Source organism: Zingiber officinale, chromosome 1A (genome assembly GCF_018446385.1).
Source record: "Zingiber officinale cultivar Zhangliang chromosome 1A, Zo_v1.1, whole genome shotgun sequence".
Lineage (NCBI taxonomy): Eukaryota > Viridiplantae > Streptophyta > Magnoliopsida > Zingiberales > Zingiberaceae > Zingiber > Zingiber officinale.
The window spans coordinates 148635523-148663276 of record NC_055987.1 but is presented as its reverse complement, the minus strand read 5'-3'; the positions used below and the strand labels follow the sequence as shown (position 1 = coordinate 148663276).

At 34.7% G+C, this 27754-nt stretch overlaps 2 protein-coding genes across 2 annotated transcripts; both read right to left on the bottom strand.

Annotated features, from left to right (window-relative positions):
• Positions 1-1768: 1768 nt before the first annotated feature.
• On the bottom strand, positions 1769-4402 carry LOC122037926 (fasciclin-like arabinogalactan protein 15). The gene is made up of 2 exons (XM_042597413.1): positions 2801-4402; positions 1769-2051 (listed from the first exon to the last, which is right to left on the bottom strand). The coding sequence occupies exons 1-2, from the start codon at positions 4164-4166 to the stop codon at positions 1978-1980; spliced, it is 1440 nt and encodes a 479-aa protein (XP_042453347.1). The 5' UTR covers positions 4167-4402; the 3' UTR covers positions 1769-1977.
• Positions 4403-8935: 4533 nt separating this feature from the next.
• LOC122037924 lies at positions 8936-11487 on the bottom strand. Its single transcript, XM_042597410.1, has 3 exons — positions 11180-11487; positions 10720-10793; positions 8936-9069 (listed from the first exon to the last, which is right to left on the bottom strand). Exons 1-3 carry the CDS (start codon positions 11366-11368, stop codon positions 8994-8996), a joined length of 339 nt encoding a protein of 112 aa, XP_042453344.1. The 5' UTR covers positions 11369-11487; the 3' UTR covers positions 8936-8993.
• Positions 11488-27754: the final 16267 nt, after the last annotated feature.

Here is a 27754-nt window from a genome sequence, read left to right as displayed (position 1 = left end):
AAATTTATGAATCCGTTTGATATAGTAGTTACGAAATCATAATTATTAAATATATTATAATAGTTACGATTTTAAAATTGTTATAATATAAATAATGGGTTCTCTAATTTTTTTTCTCTTCTCTATATGTTTTTGAAATTTTGATGATGATATATTTATTTGGATGCAAAATATATAGAAAAATTTTATTTTGATCTGTATAGTTAATCTTAATAGACAATGTGAATTAAATTTTATTCACCTACTATTCATGTTTCTAAAAAAAAAATTAATTAATCAAAAAAAAAAATGGAACCGTCACATCAGCGGCCCCCTAGAGCCGGTCTCACGGATATGAAGGGAGGTAAATACAGGTAGGTGGAAAGTACATGGCGGAGACATTAACCCTAGGCAATGACACCCCGGAGATCGACCCCTGGACCTTTCAGTCACAGAACCATGCACTCCCCATCTGTGCTACGCCCTGGGGACAAAAAAAAAAAAAAATCAAACTTGGAAACGTTGAGTCTAGGGTGACCGATCCGGCCCTACGAAAATTTCTCACCGACCATCAGGATAAATCGAAAAGTGCTTGTAGTGAATAATACAGGAGCCTAGTATCGCATATCCCATTTGGAAAAAAAAAATATTATTTATATTTCTAACTATTATATATAATTATAATAGTTACAATTTTATACTTATACTTTTCATTTAAGTTTTAGCAAAAAATTATAAATAAAAAATAATAATGAAAATAATATGATAATTGTATCATTTTATAAAGCGAGCTGAACAGGTGGGACGCCCTTTATTATGTTTAACCTTCTTACTTCTATTAGCATTAAGAAAAATAGGAATGAAAAAAAACAGTCCACCAATATTTACACAAAATAATATAGTTTCTTAAATGTATAAATGGAAATTATTGCCAGAAAAGATGATAAATAATAAAAAAATATCGAACTTCAAATTTTTAATTGCATATGGAAAGAATCATATTGGATTACAACTGGATACAGTGCTTTCTCCGAGTGAACTACGGCTGGCTGCAGAATGAAGACAATACAACATGATATGCAGCTATGATCAAATTCCAAAAATTTAAGTTCATATTTAATAGCCCATAATTAAGTCCTACAGGACAGCTGCTTACTTTCTTACCCATAACTCGTCCACTTCTCAAATTATTTGGCTTGTTCCTCAAAAGACATCCAAAACAATTAGTCACTTAGTGTATCAAAGAAGACACCGGACAATCATGAGAGGAGTAATCCAAATTAAAATTATAAATTAAATAAAATTTATCTATTAAGTTGATCTAAACTGATAATCAGACATCAAATCAGACATTAAGCAAGAAGAAACTATTTAGTAGGACTAAATTGGCTGAAAAACTAGACATCAAGTAGGAAATTAACTGAAAAAATAGACTATACTGTGGAATGTATAGTTCATTTGCTTGTGTAAATTTTAACTCAATCGGTCAGACATTCAACGCGCACAAATCATACTCACACACAAATTAATTTAGTTCAATACAATCCGAACCCTAAACTTGCATATCCCACGTACCCATACATGAAAGACTTAATCTCTCCTCATATATCTATTAACATCATCAATATATGTGCAACAATATAAACCAACAATAATACCTTAAAACTTTTAATATAAGACTAAACTCATATACAAAATAATCTCCTTCATCCTTGTCCATTCACATTTCTCCTTTCCATTCACATTTCTCTTTCGTCCATTTCCATTCACATTTCTACCATTATTAATATGAATAAGAAGGAAATCTTTTGAGACCATTATCTGGAATTTGACTTTGTATCAAAACAAAAATGACGACAATCAATACAAAAAGAACATTTCCTTTACAAATATGCAAACACAATTCATCCCCCACTGTGAAAGAACAGTTTTATTATCTACACAACGGAGGGGGCAGGTGCATCATTTTTTTTTACCTTAAATCTTATTCCATTCTGTCTATTGGCAGGTGGCAAAGTTAGATCGTTGACCCAACACCCCAAGCAAATTGCATCCCATTTCGAATAATTTACCTGCATTGAATCATTGCAAACACGTCTTAATTAGTCTAAACTGCATAATTGACAAGACAGCATTATAGAAAAAGTATCTATTCACCAACTCGATTGAAATGCTAATGCCATTTTCATGAGAAGTTAAAATGTCAGTTTGAAGCAAAAAAAAAAATCAAACTTGGGTGTGTTTTATAAAGCCACCAAAAGAATAAAAATTTATATATTCTAAAACATTGGAGGTGACAAATCAACAAACGCTACGCAAACAATGTAACGTGATCATGATGAACCATGGTTGAATTGGTCAAGACCTAATACTCATCTTTCACATCTGTTAACATCCACAAATCACTTTTATGTGGAAAAGAATACAACAAAAGGAAGAAAGCAAAGAGGCGATTTGCAAGAAAGAAAAGTATTCCTTCACCACAAAGCAAAAACTCCACCGACAACTCACACCGGCGACTGATATATATATATATATATATATATATATATATATATATATATATATATGCCTTCGAAAATTATAAAGCAGCGAATTAATGCAGACCACATTCTACGGACCACTGGCAAGAATAATTAAACTACAAATCTTAAAGACTACAACTTATTTAATTTACGATAAACTGTAGTGAATTGAAATGCAGTAAAAATTGTATAAAAAAGGAATCTTGCAGGAATGCGCACCGGCCGCAGTCGCCGGAAAGCATCACCAGCAATCACCTTGCACAGACAGGTAAGAATAAGAGGAGCACAGTAGTTACCTCTTCTGAGTTTGGTTTTGAGCTTGGACTTGGATTTGACCTGGGCGAGCTCGGCCTTGCGGGCGGCGGGGGAAAGGGGTGTGGCTGGTGGCGTCTCGTCTGGTGGGAAGAGGACTGCATCAATGCCCTGCACGGAGATGCGGCCGTCGGTGTAGATGTCCGGGTCAAATAAGTAGGCTGAGCCCTCGCCAGAGCCGAATTTGACGGAGCCGTCAGCCTCGCGCGCCACCACCTTGTGTGGCAGCCGCAGAGTGTCGTAGCGCACTTTCCCGAACCTTCGCACAGCGTTGTACATACTCTCCTCCGTCTGGTACTCCGGGATGAGGTGGTAGTACATAATGGCCTCCGGTGCGCCAGGCTCGCTGAGCTGGTCCGCCGTCAACCTCCCCATGGCGTCGTCGCTCGGCGCCAGTACAGTCAGCACGTAGCCCTCCGACACTAACCGGCCCATCTCGACAGCGAGCGACGTAAGATTAACCAGGATGTCGGCGAACTCGTTGTAGCCACCGTAAAGGAGGAGTGTCTGGATGAAGTCCTTCACCTGGCTCTCTCCATCGAACCAATGCTTCCCGGATCCGGGGCCAGGCGCGGGGGCAGGCGCCAGCGAAGGACCAGGGGCTAGAGCGTCGTAGATAGGGAGCACTGGTGGGGCACCAGGGGGGACCGGCGGCGCCGGCTTTTTGAGGCGATGGGTGCGCGGGTCAACCTCCGGCGAACCGGTAGGAAGCACAGCAGAAATGGCAGCAAGGCTCCGCCGACGATTGAAGTCCTCCTGCACGGATCTAGGCACCAGCAACCGCTCGATTCCATGGATCACACCATCGGGGCGAATCACCGCGTCCGGGTGCGCCACGGCCGCAAGGCCGACCTTATTATCCTCCAAGTGAAGGTGATCCCCGGCAAGGGTGGGGTGGCGGGCCTGAGGCCAGACTCCGGAAGCAATACGGGAGGGGACAACGTGGTAGAGAAGCAGTGCCTGCAAGGAGCGGAGATTCCGGGGCTCCAGGAGGAAGCGCTTGAACTCAGGGTCCAGATCGCGCTCGAGTGCCTCGTTTCTGGGGGCAAAGATAGTGAGGTTATGGCGGCCAACGGCGGCTTCGAGGGACGGGAGAAGGAGGGCCTTCTCCACCAGCTCCGCCAGTTCAGTGTAGCGTGAATCGAGAAGGGCAACGAGGACGGAATTGGAGTTAATCTGCCCGGTAGAATTCGACACGCCGGCCAATGTGACGGCAGAGGAGTCAGATCCAGGCGATGCTGGCGACGAAGACGAGGAGGTCGGTGCAGAGACAGCAACGGCAACGGCAACGACAGACATGACGTAAAGTAGCAGCAGCTCAGTAGCACCTCCAACGGAGGGGCGATCCATGGCGGCGACGACGGCGGAGTAGATCTCTAAGAAACCCCCCTTATCGCCGATTTCTTTCCCTTCCGATTACTGACGGGACAGAGGAGAGGCAGAAGAGAAGAGGGAGGTGAAGAAGTCTGTGCGACGATGGGTAGAAAGTAGAACTTACTGGGATGCCATGAACACGTGGCGTGACGAACGCAACGTAACAGGCTGGTGATAGCGGGACCCTTCGGCTGCGCAACAAAAACTGGTCTACTGCGTTGAGGTAAATAAACTCATCGCCATAAGTATTGAAAAGACCAATATGCCCTCACTATTATTGCTATCTGCTCTGTTTGCAACGCACTTTAAAGAGTAAATTGACTCGTTCACTTAAAAAAAAAGGACCGGCCACCCGTGAACGAATGGAAGACGAGCTGTCGTCGTCGCCGTCGCTTGAAGCTCGAAGCCAACCGGAATCTCCACCTGCCGTCTCAAGCGTTTGCTTGTTTTTGTGCGAAGACTCTTATTCTTTTTTATTTTTGTTAAATAAAAGTATTTTAAATTAATTGTTTTAATAAATAGGTAAAAAAAGAGTTTCTTTATTTTTGGAATCAATTAAATTCCATGAGAAAAAAACGTGTGTGGGCATAAATCATAATTGTACGGGAAGCGTATGAAGAGGGCGGTGAGCTAGTGAATGAGCACGACGCTTTAACCGCCGAGGGAAGCCGCGGTGTTCGTCTGCCGTTTTTAATTCTCGTTGGGGGCCCACGGCCGAAACCAGAAGGGGACTTCGTGAGTGGGTGCGGGATTAGGTGATATTACCATTTAAATTCTTTCCCTGCTGCCCCTGTTGTATTCGAATACAATTTCTACCCATCCAACGGCAGGCCCATCTTAGTGAAGGCTGATAAGTGACCGTGGAAAACGTAGAGTCATTAATTGGGCTGTGACGAGTGGAAAACCTACCGAAATTAATTGGGCTGTTAGGAGTACGGAGGCTCGGTCTCGGTTGCTCTACCTCTCCCCGGGTTGCTTTGGCTTTAAATATGATATTTCCTCACGGTCTGACACAGACGATAAGATATATGATATTTTGATATAATGATTAGAAATTAATTTTTAGAAATTAACGATTTAAGATTTATTTTATCATGCATCTAATATTTGTGTATATACATGTACCTTCCTTCATATTAATGGAACAAATATTAAAAAAAATCTTTAATATAACGGATCTATTTTTTTTTAATATGTTATTTTGAAATAATAATAAATATGAGGAGCGAGATGTCTTATTATTTCAAAATAATAATATAGTATTCCTAGTCCCTAGACTCCTTACTAATAAAGTCAGCTACTTATTTTTTTACTGCAACTCTTTTTGTCAACTTATCTCATGCATACTAATTTATCTAATTATTATTATTTTTTAAATAAAAATAATTAAAATAAAATATAATTCCTCTTAAATTTAACGTATTTAAATTAAAATATAATATATTTTATATCAAATTTAACATGATTTTTTTCATCTGACTAATCAATTGGTATGAATCATTTGACTCAATCGATTTAATCTAATCCAATCGATTGATATTACTCACAATCGATTGGTTAGGCGAAAAAAGAGTCATGTTCAATTGGATAAAAAATATACTTAATTCTAATTAAATGATGTTAAATTTAAAAGGAATTGTAGCCTGTTTTGAACCTTTTGTATCAATAAAAAATAATGAAGACTTATGTTCCCTCACAACAAACCAATCAATTTCTGATTGATTTTTAATCAATCGGAGCTGCGCAATTGATAAAAAATATATTAGATTCTAGTTAAATGATGTAGAATTTAAAAGGAATTATATCTCATTTTAGATTTATTGTACCTAAAAAATAAGAACAATTGGGTAAATAAGTATATATTAGGAAGTTAAAGGGAGTTAGAGTAAAGAAAAGTTTACATGTAAGGAATGGGAAAAAAAAAATTCTAACCCAAGTAGAAAGTTGCGTTTTCTATTAGGGGTTTTAAGACAATTTGCTATTTTTTAAAATAACTAAATTATATTAAATGTGTATTTTGTAGCATCCACATATTTGATCCGTATATTAATATTATTTTTAAATTCTTGTATCTAGGTTTCGATCTGATTTGATTAAGACAATAAATGAATCGAATGTTCATGAATAAATTTGATATTCAACTTGATAAAAATTTATTTATATTCGTTCAATACAAATAAAATAGATTAAATAAATAAGTTTGAACAACTCATTAAACTAAACAAATAAATTAAAACACATTTATGTATGTTAAATTGGTTAATGTTTGTGAACAACGAACAATATTCACAAATCATATTCATTAATAAAACTCTTATTAACATACTAAATAACAAAGAAATTTAAAAATAAACAAATAAATTTAAATTATCAAGTTCAATAATTAATCAAACAAGTTTCAATTGAGAACTTGAAACCTCTAAACAAAATAATCAAATAACTTTGAATTGAGAGCTCGATAGTATCTAAACGAATCAAATTCAAACTCATAAAAAAATAAATCAAGTCAAATTTGAATAGTAATTTCAATGATTTAATTTAATTCCATTAATTTATCAATAAACTTGAACACTCTGAAATTTAATTCAACCTAACTTATTTAGAACCTTAAGTCAGACTAACATGGAGTGCGCAGCCTTCCCTTTTAATTCACTCATCCAAAAGTAAATTTTGACGCAACAATCAGTGTCATTAGTAGTTCGAGCACCAATATACCCGGCAAGATAATCAAACCCTAGTTGAATGAGTTAATCACCGTCTCTTGTCGATACGCTGTGCCCAATGGGGTGATCCTTACCTGACGTTGGCTTCTTGCAAGGTTGGATAAGGGAGTGCAAAATATAGATAAAATCGAATCAACCAATTCAATTAGATTTATTCAAAAAAAAATAATTAATTAATTCGTCTCAATTTTCAAACTCAAAAATCACTTAAATCGAACCAAAAATCAATTAAAATTTGTTCGGTTTTAATCTAATTTGTTCGATTTTTGATTTAAAGGTTCTGTTATTAACATATTGCTCGCCTGGGATATATGTTCAAGTTTTGGTGACCTACAGCAGTAGTTTTCAGAAACTCCTGAGGTCGTCTACGTTGGGATTTTCAAAACAGATGACTGAATTAGCTGCTGTCAGAGAAACAGATTTCAATTAACTCAATTCAGATAGCTAAAGCTAATAAAATGAGTTCAGATAACCAAATCCAATTGAAATTGATTTAGATCACTGTAGTAGTAACTGCCAAACTGCTGCAAGTTAATAATCAAAGCAGCAACACAAAATTCAGTTGAACCTTTTAATTTAGATCACTGAACCTGCTGCTAGTTTAGATGCAGCACCATCTGAAAACACCGCCAAAATCTACTGAGAATCCAATATTGTCACATCGCCATCGCCGAAAATCTATCAACACCGTGGCATGCCCATTTGGAATCCAGTATCAGAAACATAGTCAGTCTCAGTTTAGAAGCCAGAAAATGAATTCATAAATTAAGTTCCGGTTTTTGTTTCACTCTGAAGTTGCCATGAAGTCTTTTAGTCTGAAGCCGTCATAAATTTAACAACGAATCAAGTTTCAGAACTAGAATCAAATTTCCAAAATTGAATGAAGTTTCAGAAAAATAACTCCGAATCAATTCAGAAATAAACAGGTATAACAAAGTGAAATTAAGGCCATAGATCACTTAGAATTTGATATCAAAGCTGATAACTGCAGGTTCATGATACATGGGCCTGGAACAAAAAGCAGTTAACATATTGTTAGATCAGTATCTATCTGATACATATGGTATGTCATTTGTTAAGCTACAATACTACGGCTATTTCATTTGTTAGAATGGAATAAAAGTCCATAATACAAATTTAAGTTAAGGGTACCAGCACCATACATAAAGACAGATCATGATACAAGTTATTTTCACAGACAATTACCAACTGTTATTGTTTTCTTATAAAAAAAGTGCTACTGGTTTGCAAATTTGAATATGAGAAGTATAAGAGGCTGAAACTATACAACATGAGAAGCACTAGGAAAAACTCATCTGAAAAGTACATGCAGTAGGAGGAGATTCTGTAGTAATTAAGACCTGGTGAGGCACTTGGTGTCAATGTTGGTGATGCTTCAAAATGCTACTCATCTACACATCTGCATAAAATAAATCAAAATGAACTGATATTTATGCTAACCAGTAACACTTCCACGCACATTCATCTATTCTACATTTATGTTTTCAGTTCTTAATTCTGATCATAGGTTTGCAGGTACAATTTTTTTGCTTTTTCAACACAAAAATGCAGCTGATAATGTGGTCCCAAAACACCAGGTTGGAGTGCTTATACATTTCAGTTAAGAAAATAATCCAAAACATATCAAAGCAAACACTTCCCAATAACTGGTTCAAACTGAGTTAATGATACACAAACATTTAAGAAATTATATCTACACGTCCATCATCCGCACATACTTAGCTCAATTATAAATATGCCTGCTTTACTGTTACAGCATTCCGCACATCATCTGCTAATGAACATCATTAACCAAGAAGAACGGAAGTAAGTTGTGCACATATCAGTCTTAAAATAGAACTTTTCATTGATAATTGAACACAATCTGGAAGTTCATAACTTTTCCATATTATAATTTGGTTCTTCAACATATTCATAAAAATTTCATTTCCAGACTTGAACACTGTGAGTTCCTGCAACTAAATAGGAACGAAATAAAATCTTCTTAGGTTTAAAACACCAACTAGTAAAAAGGCTCTTAGTTGAGCTGTTTTCTCTGTCCAATGTTGCATTTATTCCATCAATTTGTTGTATTATTGTTTCCCTTATCTCCACTGCAACAGTAGTAGTGTGGTAACTTAACTCGCCCACAACTCCTGCAAAGGTACATAATCACTCGCATTCAGTGGAAAAAAATGACAATATATTGAAACTCAAACAAAATCACCATTGGTCATCCTGAAAGAAATAAATCCACATTAGCACCGATTTCCCTGTCTGGGTAAAAATAGCACATACAAAATGCATGACAAGAAGTAAAATAACCACGAATATTTCAACTTGGAAACAAAACAAGCAGTCAGAACCCATCAACAAAAATTAATCATAAGATTTACAGATTGTTAACATAATCCATAATTGATGTAATCTTCATAGTATAACAAAACAAAAAGTTTGGCAGAGTCTTTGAACTGTAATTAACATGCTGCCCCTCCAAGCTATCAAGAGATACTCCCATCAGCTTTAGGGATGCTTTCTAATAGACAAAAGTAACAAAAAAGAAAAATTCAAGGCGTTGAAAAGTCAAATTTTTCTTAGTATTCCTAAGGGTGCGTTTGGTTCAAGTCATCATTTATAACCTTGGTTATGTGATTACTTAGTAATCACATAACCAAGGTTATAGGGAATACAACATAACCTAATATTGTTTGGTTCAATCCTAGATAATGTAATAAAAATTTGTTTGGTTGGAGGTTTTAGTGTATCACCTAATTCAACATTTACTTTAATACCCTGAATAGATATTTTTATAGTTAAATTAATTTAATATTTGATTAATGTTTTTAAAATAAAATAAATTAAATTATTAATATTAATATTTAGTTATCTTCCCCAAACTAAACTAAACGGCCAAGAATAAGGCATCGACGGATCACTTCCAATTCCAAACACAGCTTAGGAAGAGGATTTCAGCAATGGAAATAAGTAGCAAAAATCGTCGATTTCTTTTCACAAGCATTTTTGTTTTTTTGGGTAAGGTGTCGATTTCATCTCCTACAATGGAAAGATGAAAAAGTGAAGAAGGCGGCGGCAGCGAGATCTGCTTCGATGAAGAAGGCGGAAGGACAACTCTGCAGCGGCAACAAGATCTGCTTCGAGATCTTCTTCTATAATATATATAGATTGCGTCGTCGGTGACAGCGAGATCTGCTTCGATGAAGAAGGCGAAGAAGGCTGATTGTGTTGGCAGCGAGATCTGCAGCGAGATCTGCTTTGAGATCTTCTTCTATAATATATATAGATTGTGTCGGCGGCGGCAGCGAGATCTGCTTCGATGAAGAAGGCGGAGAAGTCTGTCGCCGTTGGTTCGAAGAAAACAAAGTGGGAGACGAAGCCGAAGTCTGCCGCCGCCGGTTTATCGCCGCTGCTCTAGGCTTTGCCCCAAAAAAGAAGAAAAGTGTCGAGATAAACAGCGAAGAAGGAAGGTTATATTTGAGAAAATAATTTACTTAACCCCGGAATCGTCCAAAACCTTACGATTTGGAGGTTTTTTGATTCCGGGATATAACCCCTTTTTGCTGATGTGGCAGGAATCAAATATAACTTTGGAATCATTCATCACCTAAACCAAACAAGGTTAAATAATATAACCTTGATTGGATAACCAAGGTTATGAAAAATAACCCTGAACCAAACATGCCCTAAGAGTTACCTCATTAGAGTTACTGAATCGAAAAATAGTAACTTGCATCTATAATTGCTAAATTCATGAAAATGTGTTAATAACATAACACAAATGATCTTACTTGCAACGAACGATCACAGGAACAGGTTTTAGGGCCTTGGGTCCATTCCGAAGTCCTCTTTTATGAGGAGAAACCTGTTTGCAAACAACATAGTTAGAGGTTGCCTTACGCCTTATGATTTCAGATTGAGAAAGTACAACGAAGCAACCAAATTGTTGAAGTCCACAACAAAAAAGAATCAACATAAAAAAGGAGTCTCGAAAGCTAGCTAAAAACATCAAAATAAACTGAAAATTTTCCTGAAAGATAAAGAAATACCTCGTTTATCAAGTAATTGCCACTTAAATGTTTTATTTTCCTAAACTTGGCATCAAACAGATAATTATAAAGTGAGTCATTAGCAACAGTAGACACACATAAATAAACCCATAAAACTCAATAAATCAGAAAAGACTAATCGATCAAATGTGGAGAGCAAGAAGACGGATAACAAAGTAAGAGGAGAGAAAAGAGACTGCACCTTTTTTTTTGGGACGGCCATGAGCTCCATGGAGCTAGGAGAAGAAAAACCAGGGAGAGGCCCCGCCCCCACTGACGATTCCGGAATGAGAAGCCTGTCGAATGACACGGAAGGAAGAAAAGGGCGAGGTACACGAGCGAGATGGGACGACGCCCGCCGAAGCAACCCTGTCGCCGCCGTCATAGACATTGCTGGCCAGATCGTTAGGGTTTATCTTCCGGGACGAAGAAGACCGCCTGTGATGATGGGTAGAACCTAAAATTAATCACCCAATACAAATGACGCCCGTGGAGTTGGTAAAAATTAAGCTCAACATCTTGTTGATAATGATAACCTGGCCTATTTATCGAGCCCAGGCCCGGGCCCAAGGATAGTAGGGCTAAGCCTGGCGTTACTCTAGGAAACCAAGCCCAAATAACATTTTATTGTATGGCAAATTTTCCAAAACGCACTTGAATATTGGTATAAAGTTTTGGACAATTATATAATAATGATAATAATTATTATTATTATTATCAATTAAAAAAACAAGTAGGATAAAAAAATACAATAAATGAATAAACAAACATTACCATTATCTCAATAACTTCCCATCCTAACCACTAACTTGTGAGTATTAATCTATTAAATCTATATATGCATGAACACCTAAATTTTTTTTCCATTTTAATTTTTTTTCTTAATATTATAATCTAACATCTAAACATAAAGGTAAAATCTTAAATAGTATACTAGTAAGTAAAAAAATATAAAAATATTACGATCGAATGATATTCACATATCTTCACAATAGTATGATATTATTCACTTTGGGTCTAAACTCTCATAACTTTGTTCTTGGACTCTACCCAAAATGTCTCATGCCAATGGAGATATCTTATATTTTTTTAAACTCATGATCTTTTCGATATCGAACATCCAATCACCTTAACCTGCTCTAGGTCTACCCACAACTTCGTTCAAAGATATCTCACACGAGATATGGTCTAGATGGCTCTGATACCATTTGTTGTGATCGAAAGATGTTCACATATCTCTACAATAGCATGATATTATTCATTTTGGGCTTAAGCTCTCATGACTTTACTGCTGGGCTCTATCTAAAAGGTTTTATGCCAATGGAAATATCTTATATTTTTTTAAACCCCTATGATCTTTTCTAAATATTTCCAATATAGGACTTTGATTAAACAAAAAAATAATAATAAAAAAACTTTTGTTACATTGGGCACATATACACACTAGGACGGAGACGCACCCTAATGGCTGGGGTGGGCTCCGGCCAGACTTGTTTTTTTTTTTTAAGTTAGTGGTACGAATTGGATTTTATTTTTTATAGGACTTAACTCCTAGGTAAATTATTTTGATCTTCAACTTTTTATAATTTTTTTTAACCTGTTAACTTTCTTTTTGTCCAATAAAATATAGGAAACTCAAATAATCGATCACTTTTCTCTCTTTCTATCATCAACTAAAACTCGATAGCAATTTCTTATCATGAAACATTGCGCTCTGCTAGTGCAATCTCAGAATTAATTGAGAATTTTTGCTTTTCATACCATAAAATTCACTTTGATATCAAGTTTAGGATGTAAAGCATGAACCAATTTGAAACATGAAGCCCTAGCCCGTGGCTCCATTTTTATTGTGTTGTCCTTCGATTTTTCAAGGTATTTGGTAATTTAATTTATTAGATCAATCAACCCAAAATCAATAGATTTTCCTGTACACATAGGCAACCAACATAACTTTTATATTTTACTTATTAATTAAGAATCTTAACATTTTAATAATTAATTTTGATGAAATCTAAAATTAAATCATATTAATGTCCTTTTTTTTCTCTTTTCACACTGGAAATAATTTTAAGACTTATTAATAATTTTCTATAATTATTTTTTATATAAAAAATTTGCACAATCATGATTCTCTTTAGTCCCATATCTTAGAATTGACAATACTATAAGCGGAAAAATTTCTATAAATACCTTGGGTTGACAACATTAGCAAGTGTATATTTCTTAGCCTTTTGGTTAAGATGAAGTTTAGTATATGTTATTATCAATTTAATATTTAATATAATAAATTAATTTAATTTACACATATTTATATAATATATTATCAGTTTAATACGTTGCTAAACTACTTCCCCTCCTTAGCTTGGGTGTTCAATATCACCTCCCTCTCTTCACTTACTAGAAAGTAGGCCTAGAATCAAGACTATGATTCGCCCTTTCTTAGAATGAAGTGATGAATGCAGGTCAGGGATTGAACATAGATAGCGAGGACAAGTGAGTAGTTAGTACACTTCAAGCTATTAAAGTAAAGTCAAATAGATTTTGAAAGAGAAAGTTAGAGCGGCTCCTACTAAGGTTGTGTTCACTTATAGGATAGGCGTAGGAGATCAGATATGGTGCTTTGGATTGAATGATAGTTGTAAATCCTTTTCAGTGTGAATGTTTTGATTCATAGATCAGCTTTGGGCTCCACTGTATAGTAAACACCTCTTGGCATCGCACTCCCGTATCAAGAACACCACTTCGGTTCTAGACTAGCCAGACCCACCCTTAACATGAGACTAAAGGAATAGAGGATAGCACATAACATTGTAGACCAACACTAATGAGTCAAATGTGCTAAGGAAAGACCTTTAAAAAAAAAAAGGCTCTCACCAACAGTAGTCCTAGCTTCTTGAACACTCAATGGCTTGATGACTTTAGGCACTCATCCACAACTCCTTATAGTTTCACCTTTGACCAAAAAACTTCAATAGCCCATCCATAAATAGAACAAGACCTATATCCCATAAGTCGTCTCAATCTTTCTCTCTCTTTATCCTACTAGTGTAGTGTCAACTCGCCTTTACTTTATAACTCGCTAAGAGGTTCGTTAGTCAACTCGCTACTAATGAGTTTAGTTAGGTATAGAAGGACGGGACCCTCATAAAGACGACACATGATAAGCCCTCCACCCCTAGCCTCTGTGATCCGCCTACTTAACTCAATCCCAGCAAAGGACTAGACTACGTGAGGCTTGACTGACTCTCCTTGTTTAGAAGGAACCCTTTTCCTACCCCCTCTCCTTCTAGATTACCATACGAGAATATCAGTATAGTTCGATTCGCCTCACTAAACAAAAGGAGAAAAGCAGAAAAGGATGAGGTCAGGATTGTAGGGAAAGACATAATGCTAAGATCAAATACTCTTCTCGGATTTTGAAATTCTAAATCTATTATCGCTTGAGTCTCGTGCCCCATATAGAGTTGAATATGCTCCTATTCTTGGGAATGGAAAGAGGCAACTTGGGAGAGACTCTTAACTAATAGTAGCGGGTGCTACACCCATAGTGAGTTCAGGAAAGAATCTTCCTTATGAGTTTGTACCGACACGGGAGACGACATTCCCGATAGGCTCAAAATACAGATAGGGGTAGGGGTAGGGTTAAAGTGAATGGCGCATGTCATCACGTAATATTGTAATCTGTTCTGATTCTTTTGTAGTGTGTTTTTTTGAATCTTTGGAGTATAAATTGCCAGAGCTGTAGTTGTGAGTTAACTTTGTATCTTTCCTAGAATGAATACCCGAATTAAGGGAGTCTACCAGGAATCATATCAACTATGGAGCTATCTTTAAGTATGAGGTTTTCTCTTGTTGGAGCTATCTTTAAATAAGGAGTTGTAGGAGTCCCCCTTCCTATCCCTTCTCACGAACTACTCGCAAAAAGAAAGAAAAGAATGAGTCTTCGTTCCTATCCCTATGGTCTACTCCTATCCTCTCTGAACCTCTCCAGGGCACCTACTATTATATTTAATTTTCCCCTACCTTAGATTGAGATTCGTACGGGAGCCAAGAGCCCTATTCAACGATATCTCGTCTCCCTCACTATCGCAAGAGTCATCTAATGAGTTCAATCGTCTCATCGAATATTTTCTCACTCAGAGCAATAAAGTGAGCACTTAACGTCCCTTTGGTGTCTTAGGGTATATGTCACGCCCCAGAGGAGTCTCTGTCAGACAAAAACCCGACAGCACCTTCCCTGTACGGGTGACAATCTGAAGCAATAAATACACACAATGCATCTATATAACCATCAACCCACATGACTAGAACATACATAAAATATAAACAACATAACACACAATTAATAACAGCTCACACGGCTGGAAATATGCACAGCGGAAAACATAAAATAATACGAACGTAAGCCCAACAATGGCACTAACAAAAGTACCTGCAATCACCAGACTTGACTCCAAAAATTCACATCGACTTATTGAAAAACAAAAAATTCACAAAATCAACATACCACCCAAAGGATAACAAAACCCAAAAAGAAATTATCCTCGAGTGTGACGTAGGTCCCAGGACTGGCAACCGACATCTCTCCAAGCATCCATGACTCATCTACCTGTTACCTGACGAAAGAAAATCATTTTGTGGGGTGGTGAGTATTGGAACTCAGCGGGTAAAAAAAGATAGTGCATGAACATTATACACAAATAGAAAGTAAGCCAAGAGTATACAGTCTGATAAGAGAATAGTAGATACTAAAAGAAAACCACAATAAATGCTCATACATGAAACCATATCATAGGCTAGGTATAGAAGGTCATAAATGATACTAATATGCTTCAGTACTGCTCATAACTACAGAAGTATTAAGCAATGTATATACAAACTTTCAGTGAATAAACCAATGTCTAAATATCTACAATGAGAGTATATCTCAACATAAGTAAGCATATCAGCATAAGAAACAACAGTAGTATAAACTAGCAACAACAGCATAAGCTAATAACATTATCAGCAGATATAATGATAACAGCGTATGCACGAATGGTCACCCGACCCACCTCTCTGCACCACAACCCCTGTATGGTCGAGAGGCCGGATCGATGACAACTGTACCACCCAAAGCCGTCACTCCTCTCGAGTGACCGGATGGACAGGTGCTAAGTAGCTAATTAGCTACACAGCGAAGGGGGTCCCTGCTGCTCGCAACTCCAGCTACCACCAATTGCAAGTGGTCGAGTGCGGCACGACGGGACAAGCGGCATCAACTCCAACTACCACTCTGTCGAGTGGCCGAGGATGCGGCCCTAGTCAACGACTCTCTCGACCGCAAGAGAGAATTGGTCGTTGACATGTCTGCCATGATATTATGCACCAAATGCAACAATCATCATATATATCTATATAAATAAGAATCAGGTATGCTACAGGAAGCCAGCATGCTCAATACAAAACATAACTAAACAACAATCAAAATATGCAAACATGGTATCTAGTATCTGCTAAATATCATAGATGACAACAAGAGACTGTATGGATATAGAAACGAATGACTCAAAGGTTTAAGTGGAAGTATCAAGCGCAAGTAAATAAGAGTGGAGTCAAGGTAAAACAGTCCTTATTCCACTACAAAAAAAATACAATTTTGGGGACAAACGTTTGGAACGAAAAAAATTCGTCCCAAAATTGGAACAAATTTCGGGTCGAAAATAAATTTCGACCCAAATAACCAACAAAACTTGCAACAAAAAAGTTTCGTTTCAAGTTTGCAACATAAAATAATTCGTTGCTAAATTCGTCCCCAAATCTGGAACGAAAAAAGAATTTGTCCCAAATTTAGGAACAAATACTGGATTCGTCCCAAATTTGGGAACGAATCGAAGATTCATCCCAAATTCTGGGACAAATCTAGGATTCGTCCCAAAATTTGGGACGAATCTAGAATTCGTCCCAAACCTAAAATTATTTATAAATAATTAAAATGAAACACGTAATGCTTAAATATGGACCTAGAGACCTCGGAATTTGATGAAACAAGTTTCTATGCATTCGTATCGTTGAGCTGATCGTAAATACGTCATCATCCATAATTTTTAAATATTATTTTCAGTGATTTGAATTTTTAACACCAAATTAGGTCAAATTGGGATTAAAAAATTCCAAATATATATATATTTGGTAAAAAATATTTTTATTGATATATTTATGATCATGACAATGAGAGCACATAGAAACTTGTTTCATCAAATTCCGATATCTCTAGGTCCGTATTTAAGCCGTCCAAGTTTGTTTATTTTAAAAAAAAATGATTAAATTTTTGGGACGAATCTCTGGATTCGTCCCAAAATTTGGGACGAATCCAGAATTCGTCCCAAACCTAAAATTATTTTTAAATAATTAAAATGAAACACGTAAGGCTTAAATATGGACCTATAGACCTCGGAATTTGATGAAACAAGTTTCTATACATTCGTATCGTTGAGCTGATCGTAAATACGTCATCATCCATAATTTTTAAATATTATTTTCAGTGATTTGAATTTTTAACACCAAATTAGGTCAAATTGGGATTAAAAAATTCCAAATATATATATATTTGGTAAAAAATATTTTTATTGATAGATTTATGATCATGAAAATGAGACGAGCATATAGAAACTTGTTTCATCAAATTCCGATGTCTCTAGGTCCGTATTTAAGCCGTCCAAGTTTATTTATTTTAAAAAAAAATGATTAAATTTTTGGGACGAATCTCTGGATTCGTCCCAAAATTTGGGACGAATCCAGAGATTCGTCCCAAACTTTGGGACGAATTCTTGGATTCGTCCCAAAATTTGGGACGAATCCAGAATTCGTCCCAAACCTAAAATTATTTTTGAATAATTAAAATGAAACACGTAAGGCTTAAATATGGACTTAGAGATCTCGAAATTTGATGAAATAAGTTTCTATGCATTTGTATTGTTGAGCTGATCGTAAATACGTCATCATCCATAATTTTTAATTATTATTTTCAGTAATTTGAATTTTTAACACCAAATTAGGTCAAATTGGGATTAAAAAATTCCAAATATATATATATTTGGTAAAAAATATTTTTATTGATAGATTTATGATCATGATAATGAGACGAGCACATAGAAACTTGTTTCATCAAATTCTGATTTCTCTATGTAGATATTTTTTAAAACATCTATAGATTGATACTAACTAAAAATGTGTTGTGTACTGAACGTTTGTAAATTAGTGTCCGAAAGCTTAAATAAGGACCTACAGATCTCGGAATTTGATGAAACAAGTTTCTATGCATCCGTATCATTGAACTGATCGTAAATACGTCATCATCCATAATTTTTAAATATTATTTTCAGTGATTTAAATTTTTAACACGAAATTAGGTCAAATTGGGATTAAAAAATTCCAAATATATATATATTTGGTAAAAAATATTTTTATTGATAGATTTATGATTATGACAATGAGACGAGCACATAGAAACTTGTTTCATCAAATTCCGATATCTCTAGGTCCGTATTTAAGCCGTCCAAGTTTGTTTATTTTAAAAAAAAATGATTAAATTTTTGGGACGAATCCAGAATTCGTCCCAAACCTAAAATTATTTTTAAATAATTAAAATGAAACACGTAAGGCTTAAATATAGACCTAGAGACCTCGGAATTTGATGAAACAAGTTTCTATACATTCGTATCGTTGAGCTGATCGTAAATACGTCATCATCCATAATTTTTAAATATTATTTTCAGTGATTTAAATTTTTAACACCAAATTAGGTCAAATTGGGATTAAAAAATTCCAAATATATATATATTTGGTAAAAAATATTTTTATTGATAGATTTATGATCAAGACAATGAGACGAGCACATAGAAACTTGTTTCATCAAATTCCGATGTCTCTAGGTCCGTATTTAAGCCGTCCAAGTTTGTTTATTTTTAAAAAAAATGATTAAATTTTTGGGACGAATTCTGGATTCGTCCCAAAATTTGGGACGAATTCGGGATTCGTCCCAAAATTTGGGACGAATCCAGAATTCGTCCCAAACCTAAAATTATTTTTAAATAATTAAAATGAAACACGTAAGACTTAAATATGGACCTAGAGACCTCGGAATTTGATGAAACAAGTTTCTATACATTCGTATCGTTGAGCTGATCATAAATACGTCATCATCCATAATTTTTAAATATTATTTTCAGTGATTTAAATTTTTAACACCAAATTAGGTCAAATTGGGATTAAAAAATTCCAAATATATATATATTTGGTAAAAAATATTTTTATTGATATATTTATGATCATGACAATGAGACGAGCACATAGAAACTTGTTTCATCAAATTCCGATGTCTCTAGGTCCGTATTTAAGCCGTCCAAGTTTGTTTATTTTTAAAAAAAAATGATTAAATTTTTGGGACGAATCTCTGGATTCGTCCCAAAATTTGGGACGAATCCAGAGATTCGTCCCAAACTTTGGGACGAATTCCTGGATTCGTCCCAAAATTTGGGATGAATCCAGAATTCGTCCCAAACCTAAAATTATTTTTAAATAATTAAAATGAAACACGTAAGGCTTAAATATGGACCTATAGACCTCGGAATTTGATGAAACAAGTTTCTATACATTCGTATCGTTGAGCTGATCGTAAATACGTCATCATCCATAATTTTTAAATATTATTTTCAGTGATTTGAATTTTTAACACCAAATTAGGTCAAATTGGGATTAAAAAATTCCAAATATATATATATTTGGTAAAAAATATTTTTATTGATAGATTTATGATCATGACAATGAGACGAGCACATAGAAACTTGTTTCATCAAATTCTGATGTCTCTAGGTCCGTATTTAAGCCGTCCAAGTTTATTTATTTAAAAAAAAACGATTAAATTTTTGGGACGAATCTCTGGATTCGTCCCAAAATTTGGGACGAATCCAGAATTCGTCCCAAACCTAAAATTATTTTTAAATAATTAAAATGAAACACGTAAGGCTTAAATATGGACTTAGAGACCTCGGAATTTGATAAAATAAGTTTCTATGCATTCGTATTGTTGAGCTGATCGTAAATACGTCATCATCCATAATTTTTAATTATTATTTTCAGTAATTTGAATTTTTAACACCAAATTAGGTCAAATTGGGATTAAAAAATTCCAAATATATATATATTTGGTAAAAAATATTTTTATTGATAGATTTATGATCATGATAATGAGACGAGCACATAGAAACTTGTTTCATCAAATTCCGATGTCTCTATGTAGATATTTTTTAAAACATCTATAGATTGATACTAACTAAAAATGTGTTGTGTACTGAACGTTTGTAAATTAGTGTCCGAAAGCTTAAATAAGGACCTACAGATCTCGGAATTTGATGAAACAAGTTTCTATGCATCCGTATCGTTGAACTGATCGTAAATACGTCATCATCCATAATTTTTAAATATTATTTTTAGTGATTTAAATTTTTAACACCAAATTAGGTCAAATTGGGATTAAAAAATTCCAAATATATATATATTTGGTAGAAAATATTTTTATTGATAGATTTACGATCATGACAATGAGACGAGCACATAGAAACTTGTTTCATCAAATTCCGATATCTCTAGGTCCGTATTTAAGCCGTCCAAGTTTGTTTATTTTTAAAAAAATGATTAAATTTTTGGGACGAATCTCTGGATTCGTCCCAAAATTTGGGACGAATCCAGAATTCGTCCCAAACCTAAAATTATTTTTAAATAATTAAAATGAAACACGTAAGGCTTAAATATGGACCTAGAGACCTCAGAATTTGATGAAACAAGTTTCTATGTATCCGTATCATTGAGCTGATCGTAAATACGTCATCATCCATAATTTTTAAATATTATTTTCAGTGATTTGAATTTTTAACACCAAATTAGGTCAAATTGGGATTAAAAAATTCCAAATATATATATATTTGGTAAAAAATATTTTTATTGATAGACTTATGATCATGACAATGAGACGAGCACATAGAAACTTGTTTCATCAAATTCTGATGTCTCTAGGTCCGTATTTAAGCCGTCCAAGTTTGTTTATTTAAAAAAAAAATGATTAAATTTTTGGGACGAATCTCTGGATTCGTCCCAAAATTTGGGACGAATCTCTGGATTCGTCCCAAACTTTGGGACGAATTCCTGGATTCGTCCCAAAATTTGGGACGAATCCAGAATTCGTCCCAAACCTAAAATTATTTTTAAATAATTAAAATGAAACACGTAAGGCTTAAATATGGACCTAAATACCTCGGAATTTGATGAAACAAGTTTCTATACATCCGTATCATTGAGCTGATCGTAAATACATCATCATCCATAATTTTTAATTAATTTTTTCAGTGATTTAATTTTTAACACCAAATTAGGTCAAATTGGGATTAAAATATTCCAAATATATATATATATATGGTAAAAAAAATATTTTTATTGATAGATTTACGATTAGGACAACGATACGAACGTATAGAAACTTGTTTCATCAAATTCCGATATCCCTAGGTCGATATTTTTTAAAACATATATAGGTTGTTACTAACTAAAAAGGTGTTGTGTACTGAACGATTGTAAATTAGAGTCCAAAAGCTTAAATATGGACCTAGAGATATCGGAATTTGATGAAATAAGTTTCTATACATCCGTATCATTGAGCTGATCATAAATACGTCATCATCCATAATTTTTAATTAATATTTTCAATGATTTGAATTTTTAACACCAAATTAGGTCAAATTGGGATTAAAAAATTCCAAAAATATATATATTTGGTAAAAAATATTTTTATTGATAGATTTACGATCAAGACAATGATACGAGTGCATAGAAACTTGTTTCATCAAATTCCGATGTCTCTAGATCCGTATTTAAGGCGTCCATTTTTGTTTTATTTTTTTAAATAATTAATTTTTTGGGACAAATCTCAGGATTCGTCCCAAAATTTGGGACGAATCCAGAGATTCGTCCCAAACTTTGGGACAAATTCCTGGATTCGTCCCAAAATTTGGGACGAATCCAGGATTCGTCCCAAAACTGAATTTATTTTTAAATAAATAATATCAAACACCTAAGGCTTAAATATGGACCTAGAGACATCGGAATTTGATGAAACAAGTTTCTATACGTCTGTATCATTGAGATGATCATAAATACATCATCATCCATAATTTTTAATTAATATTTTCAGTTATTTAAATTTTTAACACCAAATTAAGTCAAATTGGGAATAAAAAAATTCCAAAAATATATATATTTGATAAAAATATTTTTTTTTTGATAGATTTACGATCAGGACAATGATACGAGCACATAGAAACTTGTTTCATCAAATTCCGATGTCTCTAGGTCCGTATTTAAGGCGTCCAATTTTGTTTTATTTTTTTAAATAATTAATTTTTTGGGACAAATTCCTGGATTCGTCCCAAAATTTGGGACGAATCCAGGATTCGTCCCAAAACTGAATTTATTTTTAAATAAATAATATCAAACACCTAAGGCTTAAATATGAACCTAGAGATATCAGAATTTGATGAAACAAGTTTCTATGCGTCCGTATCATTGAGCTGATCGTAAATACATCATCATCCATAATTTTTAATTATTATTTTCAGTGATTCAAATTTTTAACAACAAATTAGGTTATATTTGGATTAAAAAATGCTAAAAATAAATATATTTGGTCAAAAAATATTTTTATGGTTGTATTTACAATCAGGACAATGATACAAATGCATAGAAACTTATTTCATCAAATTCTGATGTCTCTAGGTCTGTATTTAAGGCGTCCCATTTTGTTATATATTTTTTTAAAATAATTAAATTTTTGGGACGAATCCAGGATCCGTCCCAAAATTGAAAATAATTTTTAAAAAGGTAAAATCATACACCGAAGGCTTATATCTTGACCTAGAGACATCGAAATTTCATGAAATAAGTTTCTATACGTTTGTATCGTTGACCTGATCCTAAATATGTCTTCATCCATAATTTTTAATTAATATTTTCAGTGATTCAAATTTTTAACAATAAATTAGGTCAAATTGGGATTAAAAAATTCCAAAAATAAATATATTTGGTAAAAAATATTTTCATGGATATATTTACGATCAGGACAATGATACAAACGTATAGAAACTTGTTTCATCAAATTCCGATATCTCTAGGTCCGTATTTATTCTTTCTAATTTTTTTCCTCTTTTATTTAAAAATAAATAAATTCTGGGACGAATTCCTGAATTCGTCCCAGATTTTGGGACGAATCCAGGGATTCGTCCCAAAATTAGGAACAAAAACATATTTGATGCTAAAAACCCTATATCTACATCTCATCCCGATTCCTATGTTCTTCCCCATTTCTTTCTCCCCCGTTCCCCCTTCCAACATGCGATTTCCAGGGTTTCGGCCACATCTCCGACCGACGACGGCGTGATCTGCGACAACCGCTTGCTCTCCAGCGGTGGAAGGTTTTCGATTGGTAAGCCCACTGCTCTCGGATCTCCCTCTCTCGGCGACGGCGCGGGCCTTGCCGTGGCTGGCCGAATCTTGTCCGCGTCGCGGGGCTGCCTGCAGTCGTGGGCAGGTGCGTGCTGGAAGCAGAGAACGATCCGTTCTGTTGTTGGCGATCAGTCGAGTTTCCAGAAACAAAATCGAAGTCTCCATTCTGTTGTTGGCGATCAGTCGCTGGATCGTGGTCGAATCCGGTGTCAATTGATGGTGAGGAAGCCCAGCAGCAGTTGCTGCGCCATCTGCGAGGGTTCAAATCTGGCATCAATTTGTGCTCCCTGCCACAAGCTAGTGATTTCTTTTGATCATCTTTGATATGGAGTTGGATATGGGCAATTGTCGGTATGTAGTGATATAATTTCAGAAATTTCAGGTTAAACGAGTACAGCCCTCTGTTGAAATCTCTGAATACCGTCTGTAAATCTCATTATTCGAAGCTGGACGATTTGCTCGCCAAGAAGGTTAGCCTTCAAGCCTGTTGTCTGTGGCGTTTTGACTTTGTATTGTACTACACTAGTGACTTTCAATTTTAAATTTTCCCGAATGGTACCACTGTATTTCCATCTCGTTTAAAAAAAAAACTTTATTTCGCTCAATTGTTTTTACTAATGGATTTTTCTTCGACAGCTTTTATGCTCTTTCTTTTAGGTGAAATGTAAGTTTATTTTCGTTAAATGTTTTGCTGTTTGTGTTTTAGAGGAAAGCAGATCAGCAGATTAACTGGAGAGTGATGCAAAATGTGGAACTCAAGGCATTGAAGGAACGGCTAACCTACTTGAAGAAGAAACTTGCTGAAGGTTTGTTTCTTTGTAGGTAATGCAAGTTAAAGCATCCCTTCTTGCAGCAAGGATGCTTCATTATGTTGCGGTTCGATTTTCTTGAAACTGATATTGCTCTTGCAGATAAGGCTAAGGTTTCCAAAGAATCAAATGATCTGAAGTTGAAATATGGGTCATTGGAATTAGCATTTTCTATAGTGAGATAATTTTACTTTTATACTCTTCCTACACTTATTCGTCCTTTCTTCAATTGTATGCTTCTAATATGTCTGAACTTTTGTTAATTATTCATGTTTTAGATGAAAAACAAGCAAACAGAAGTATTAGATAAACTCAGTAGCGATCTTATGTCCAAAATCTCAAAATTATTTATACACATCTAAATTGTAAGATAATATAGCTATGTAAAAGAAATCAAAAAATATACCAATTAAGATTTTCAAAATTAATTGTACACATCTGAATTTAGAACTATCAAACCATAAATCAACTTTTTTTCATGATATGCATCTTTTCCGTATTAAAAGGCAATCTAATTTAAACAAAGCCAAGTCCCTTCATCAGCCTATCTTAATTATTAGTACCACATATACAAGATGTCCACATAAAAGCATAAAAGAGGAGAGGATTACAAGGAGGATGTGAAAAGAATCAATTAGGCGAAATTAATAAAAATGATCAACAAGCATCCAACAACTTTTGATGCCATCATTTTGCTTAATTTTTATAGTTTGATAAATGAGCTCCGAAAATATATCCTTTTTGGTCGTCCTAACGTTTTGTGACACTTTACAATTAATCATATTTGCTTAGCAATAAGTAAACTTTGTACCAAAAGCAAGTGATTGAACTTACTAGAGAAAAGAACTAGTGTAAAGAACAGTAGTTGTGTCTTAGACTCCTAGTCCAGGATCCATAGTAAGTTTCAACTAAAATACATAGAAATTAGCAACCGTTTTACTTAGATGAGGATCAGGTGCATGAAAGCTAAAGGAAGAAAGATTTGCATATTCACCATGAAAACCATCATTAGTTTACAGAAATTATTTGCATATTCACAGAAATTATTTTAAACATTATTTAGTTTACATTAAACACCAAAATACAACCAAACCAAGGACAAAACTATAAATTCAGCAAATTAAAATGAAAAATAAAGTGAACAAAGTGAGGAAATTTGAACCCTAATACCATACTACACAAGATCTCTTTCTCTCTCTATATATATGATGTGCCAATTATATTAGGTTGTATCATAGTTACGATACTTGTACTTAGCTTCACGATAATTCTTATACTTTTATTTACCGTTGCTATCACATGGATGGTTCATATCGTTGGTAAATAGGGCATTTATTTGAATGTTTAAGGAATTTCACAGTTATGTCTTTTTTCCAATCGTTCTTGTTACATGGTCATATCGTATCATATTTATAATCTTTCTTGTTACACATGATCTGGTTTATTTGTTTGTTGTTATGTAGGCAAAGGAGATTTGATGGGGAGCAAAGCTTTTGTGGCAGACGAAGATGACTTGATGTATTATTAGTTTATTTACCTTCTTGATGGATGATGAACTTATATAACATTGGGTTGTTGAACTTTGTATAATATTTTCTAGAAGCTTGAACAAGATTGTTGAGATCTTTATATTTGTTGAATTATGAGTTGAGTTCAATTATTAATATTGTATGTGAAATTAGGATGTGTTGAATGTATATTATATGTTATTTGAATTTGGTGTTTATGTATCTATGGATTGAATTGTAGAAATAAATTGAATCTGGAAAAAATATTTAATATAGGGACGAATTTGGCGACGAAAATGATTTGTCCCCGTTCTATCATAATTAGGGACAAATTTATTTTCGTCCCAGATTTCGTCCCAGAATCTGGGACGAATTCTGGATTCGTCCCATATTCTGGGATGAATTTATGGATTCGTCCCAGATTCTGGGACGAATTCTGGGACGAATCCAAAAAATTCGTTCCAGAATTTGGGACGAATTCTGGGACAAAATTGAATTATTAATATTTTCATGAAATTTGGCAATTTTTGTTGCCAAATTTGTTGCCAATTTTGCAACAAATTTATATTCGTTGCAAATTTAGGGACAAAAATGGCAACAAAACATATTTTGTCACCGAATTTGTCCCCAAATTCGTTGCAATATTAGGGACAAACTTCGCAACAAAAAAAAATTTGTCTCCGAATTCGTCCCCAAATTTGTTGCAAAAATAGAGACAAATTTGGCAACAAAACTTATGTAAACTCGTCCCCAAATTCGTTGCTAAGTTTGCAACAAAAAAATTATTCGTTGCAAATTTGTATGCTTTTTTGCAACGAATTTGGGGACGAAACTTTTATTCGTCGCGAATTTCGTCCCCAAATTCGTTGCCAAATTTGCAACAAACCATTATGTGAATTCGTCCCCAAATTTGTTGCTAAATTTGCAACAAAAAAATTATTCGTTGCAAATTTGTATATTTTTTTGCAACGAATTTGGGGACGAAAATATTATTCGTCGCCAATTTCGTCCCCAAATTCGTTGCCAAATTTGCAACAAACCATAATTCGTTCCAAAAGTTAGCATCAACCATTTTGGGACGAAAAAATTTTCGTCCCTGATTTCGACCCAAAAAATTTTGCAACGAATTATTTTTTAAAATTCGTCCCAAAATTTGTCCCTAAAAGTCTTATTTTTTGTAGTGTTCAAAAATAGCTCATGCACTAAGTTCAAAGAACTAAAGAGATAAAGTAAGAAGTACCCGCCTTAAATGTAGAATATGCGGCCAATCTTCCACTCAAAGGTCTATCTCGAGCCAACATCTACAATTAAAGGATACAAAAAACCTAAAAGTTTATTAATCAATAATCAACCCCTATTGATTAATTAATCAAATTATTAACATCCAAATTAATCCAACTTATCAATCGATCTATCAATTAATCGAAACCAAATATTTATATCATCAATGCTCGATTAATCAACTTACCTATTATTAACTAATGAATTACTTATTTAGATTAGTTTAATCAATTAATCCACGATAAGTTATTAATTAAATCAATCATTTAAACTAACCTAATTAAATATTTAGCTTATCATTGAAATTAATCAAATAACCTTGATTAATCATCTCAAATTTACCTTATGACTGTAGTTTCCTTCTTCTTCTTCGTTGACGGCACGACAACCTTCCTTATGGTGGTCGGCGTCGGCTGCACGTGGATGTGGCACCCCACGACCACCAAGAGGCGATGGTTACTTCTAGCGATGGGGATAAGAGACTTGTGTCGTAGCAGAGGTGGCTCAACACGCCACGGCTTGAGCAGGGTTGGCGATGTCCGACGATAGCATCCGATGAGAAGGACAGTGGCTATAACAAGCTGCGGTGTGGTCCTTGAGACGTCGCGCACCAGGCAAATGGAAGGCGACGCGGTGGCTCGAGGCTGC

Bases quoted from the DNA above. Each gene is read 5' to 3' on its own strand.
- LOC122037926 (XM_042597413.1), bottom strand. From the start codon at position 4,166: ATGGATCGCCCCTCCGTTGGAGGTGCTACTGAGCTGCTGCTACTTTAC. The intron at 2,052-2,800 runs GTAACTACTGTG...GATTCAATGCAG, and splicing joins CAAAACCAAACTCAGAAGAG to GTAAATTATTCGAAATGGGA.
- LOC122037924 (XM_042597410.1), bottom strand. From the start codon at position 11,368: ATGTCTATGACGGCGGCGACAGGGTTGCTTCGGCGGGCGTCGTCCCAT. The intron at 10,794-11,179 runs GTGCAGTCTCTT...GTTTGCAAACAG, and splicing joins TGGCCGTCCCAAAAAAAAAG to GTTTCTCCTCATAAAAGAGG. The intron at 9,070-10,719 runs GTAAGATCATTT...GTACCTTTGCAG, and splicing joins CCTGTGATCGTTCGTTGCAA to GAGTTGTGGGCGAGTTAAGT.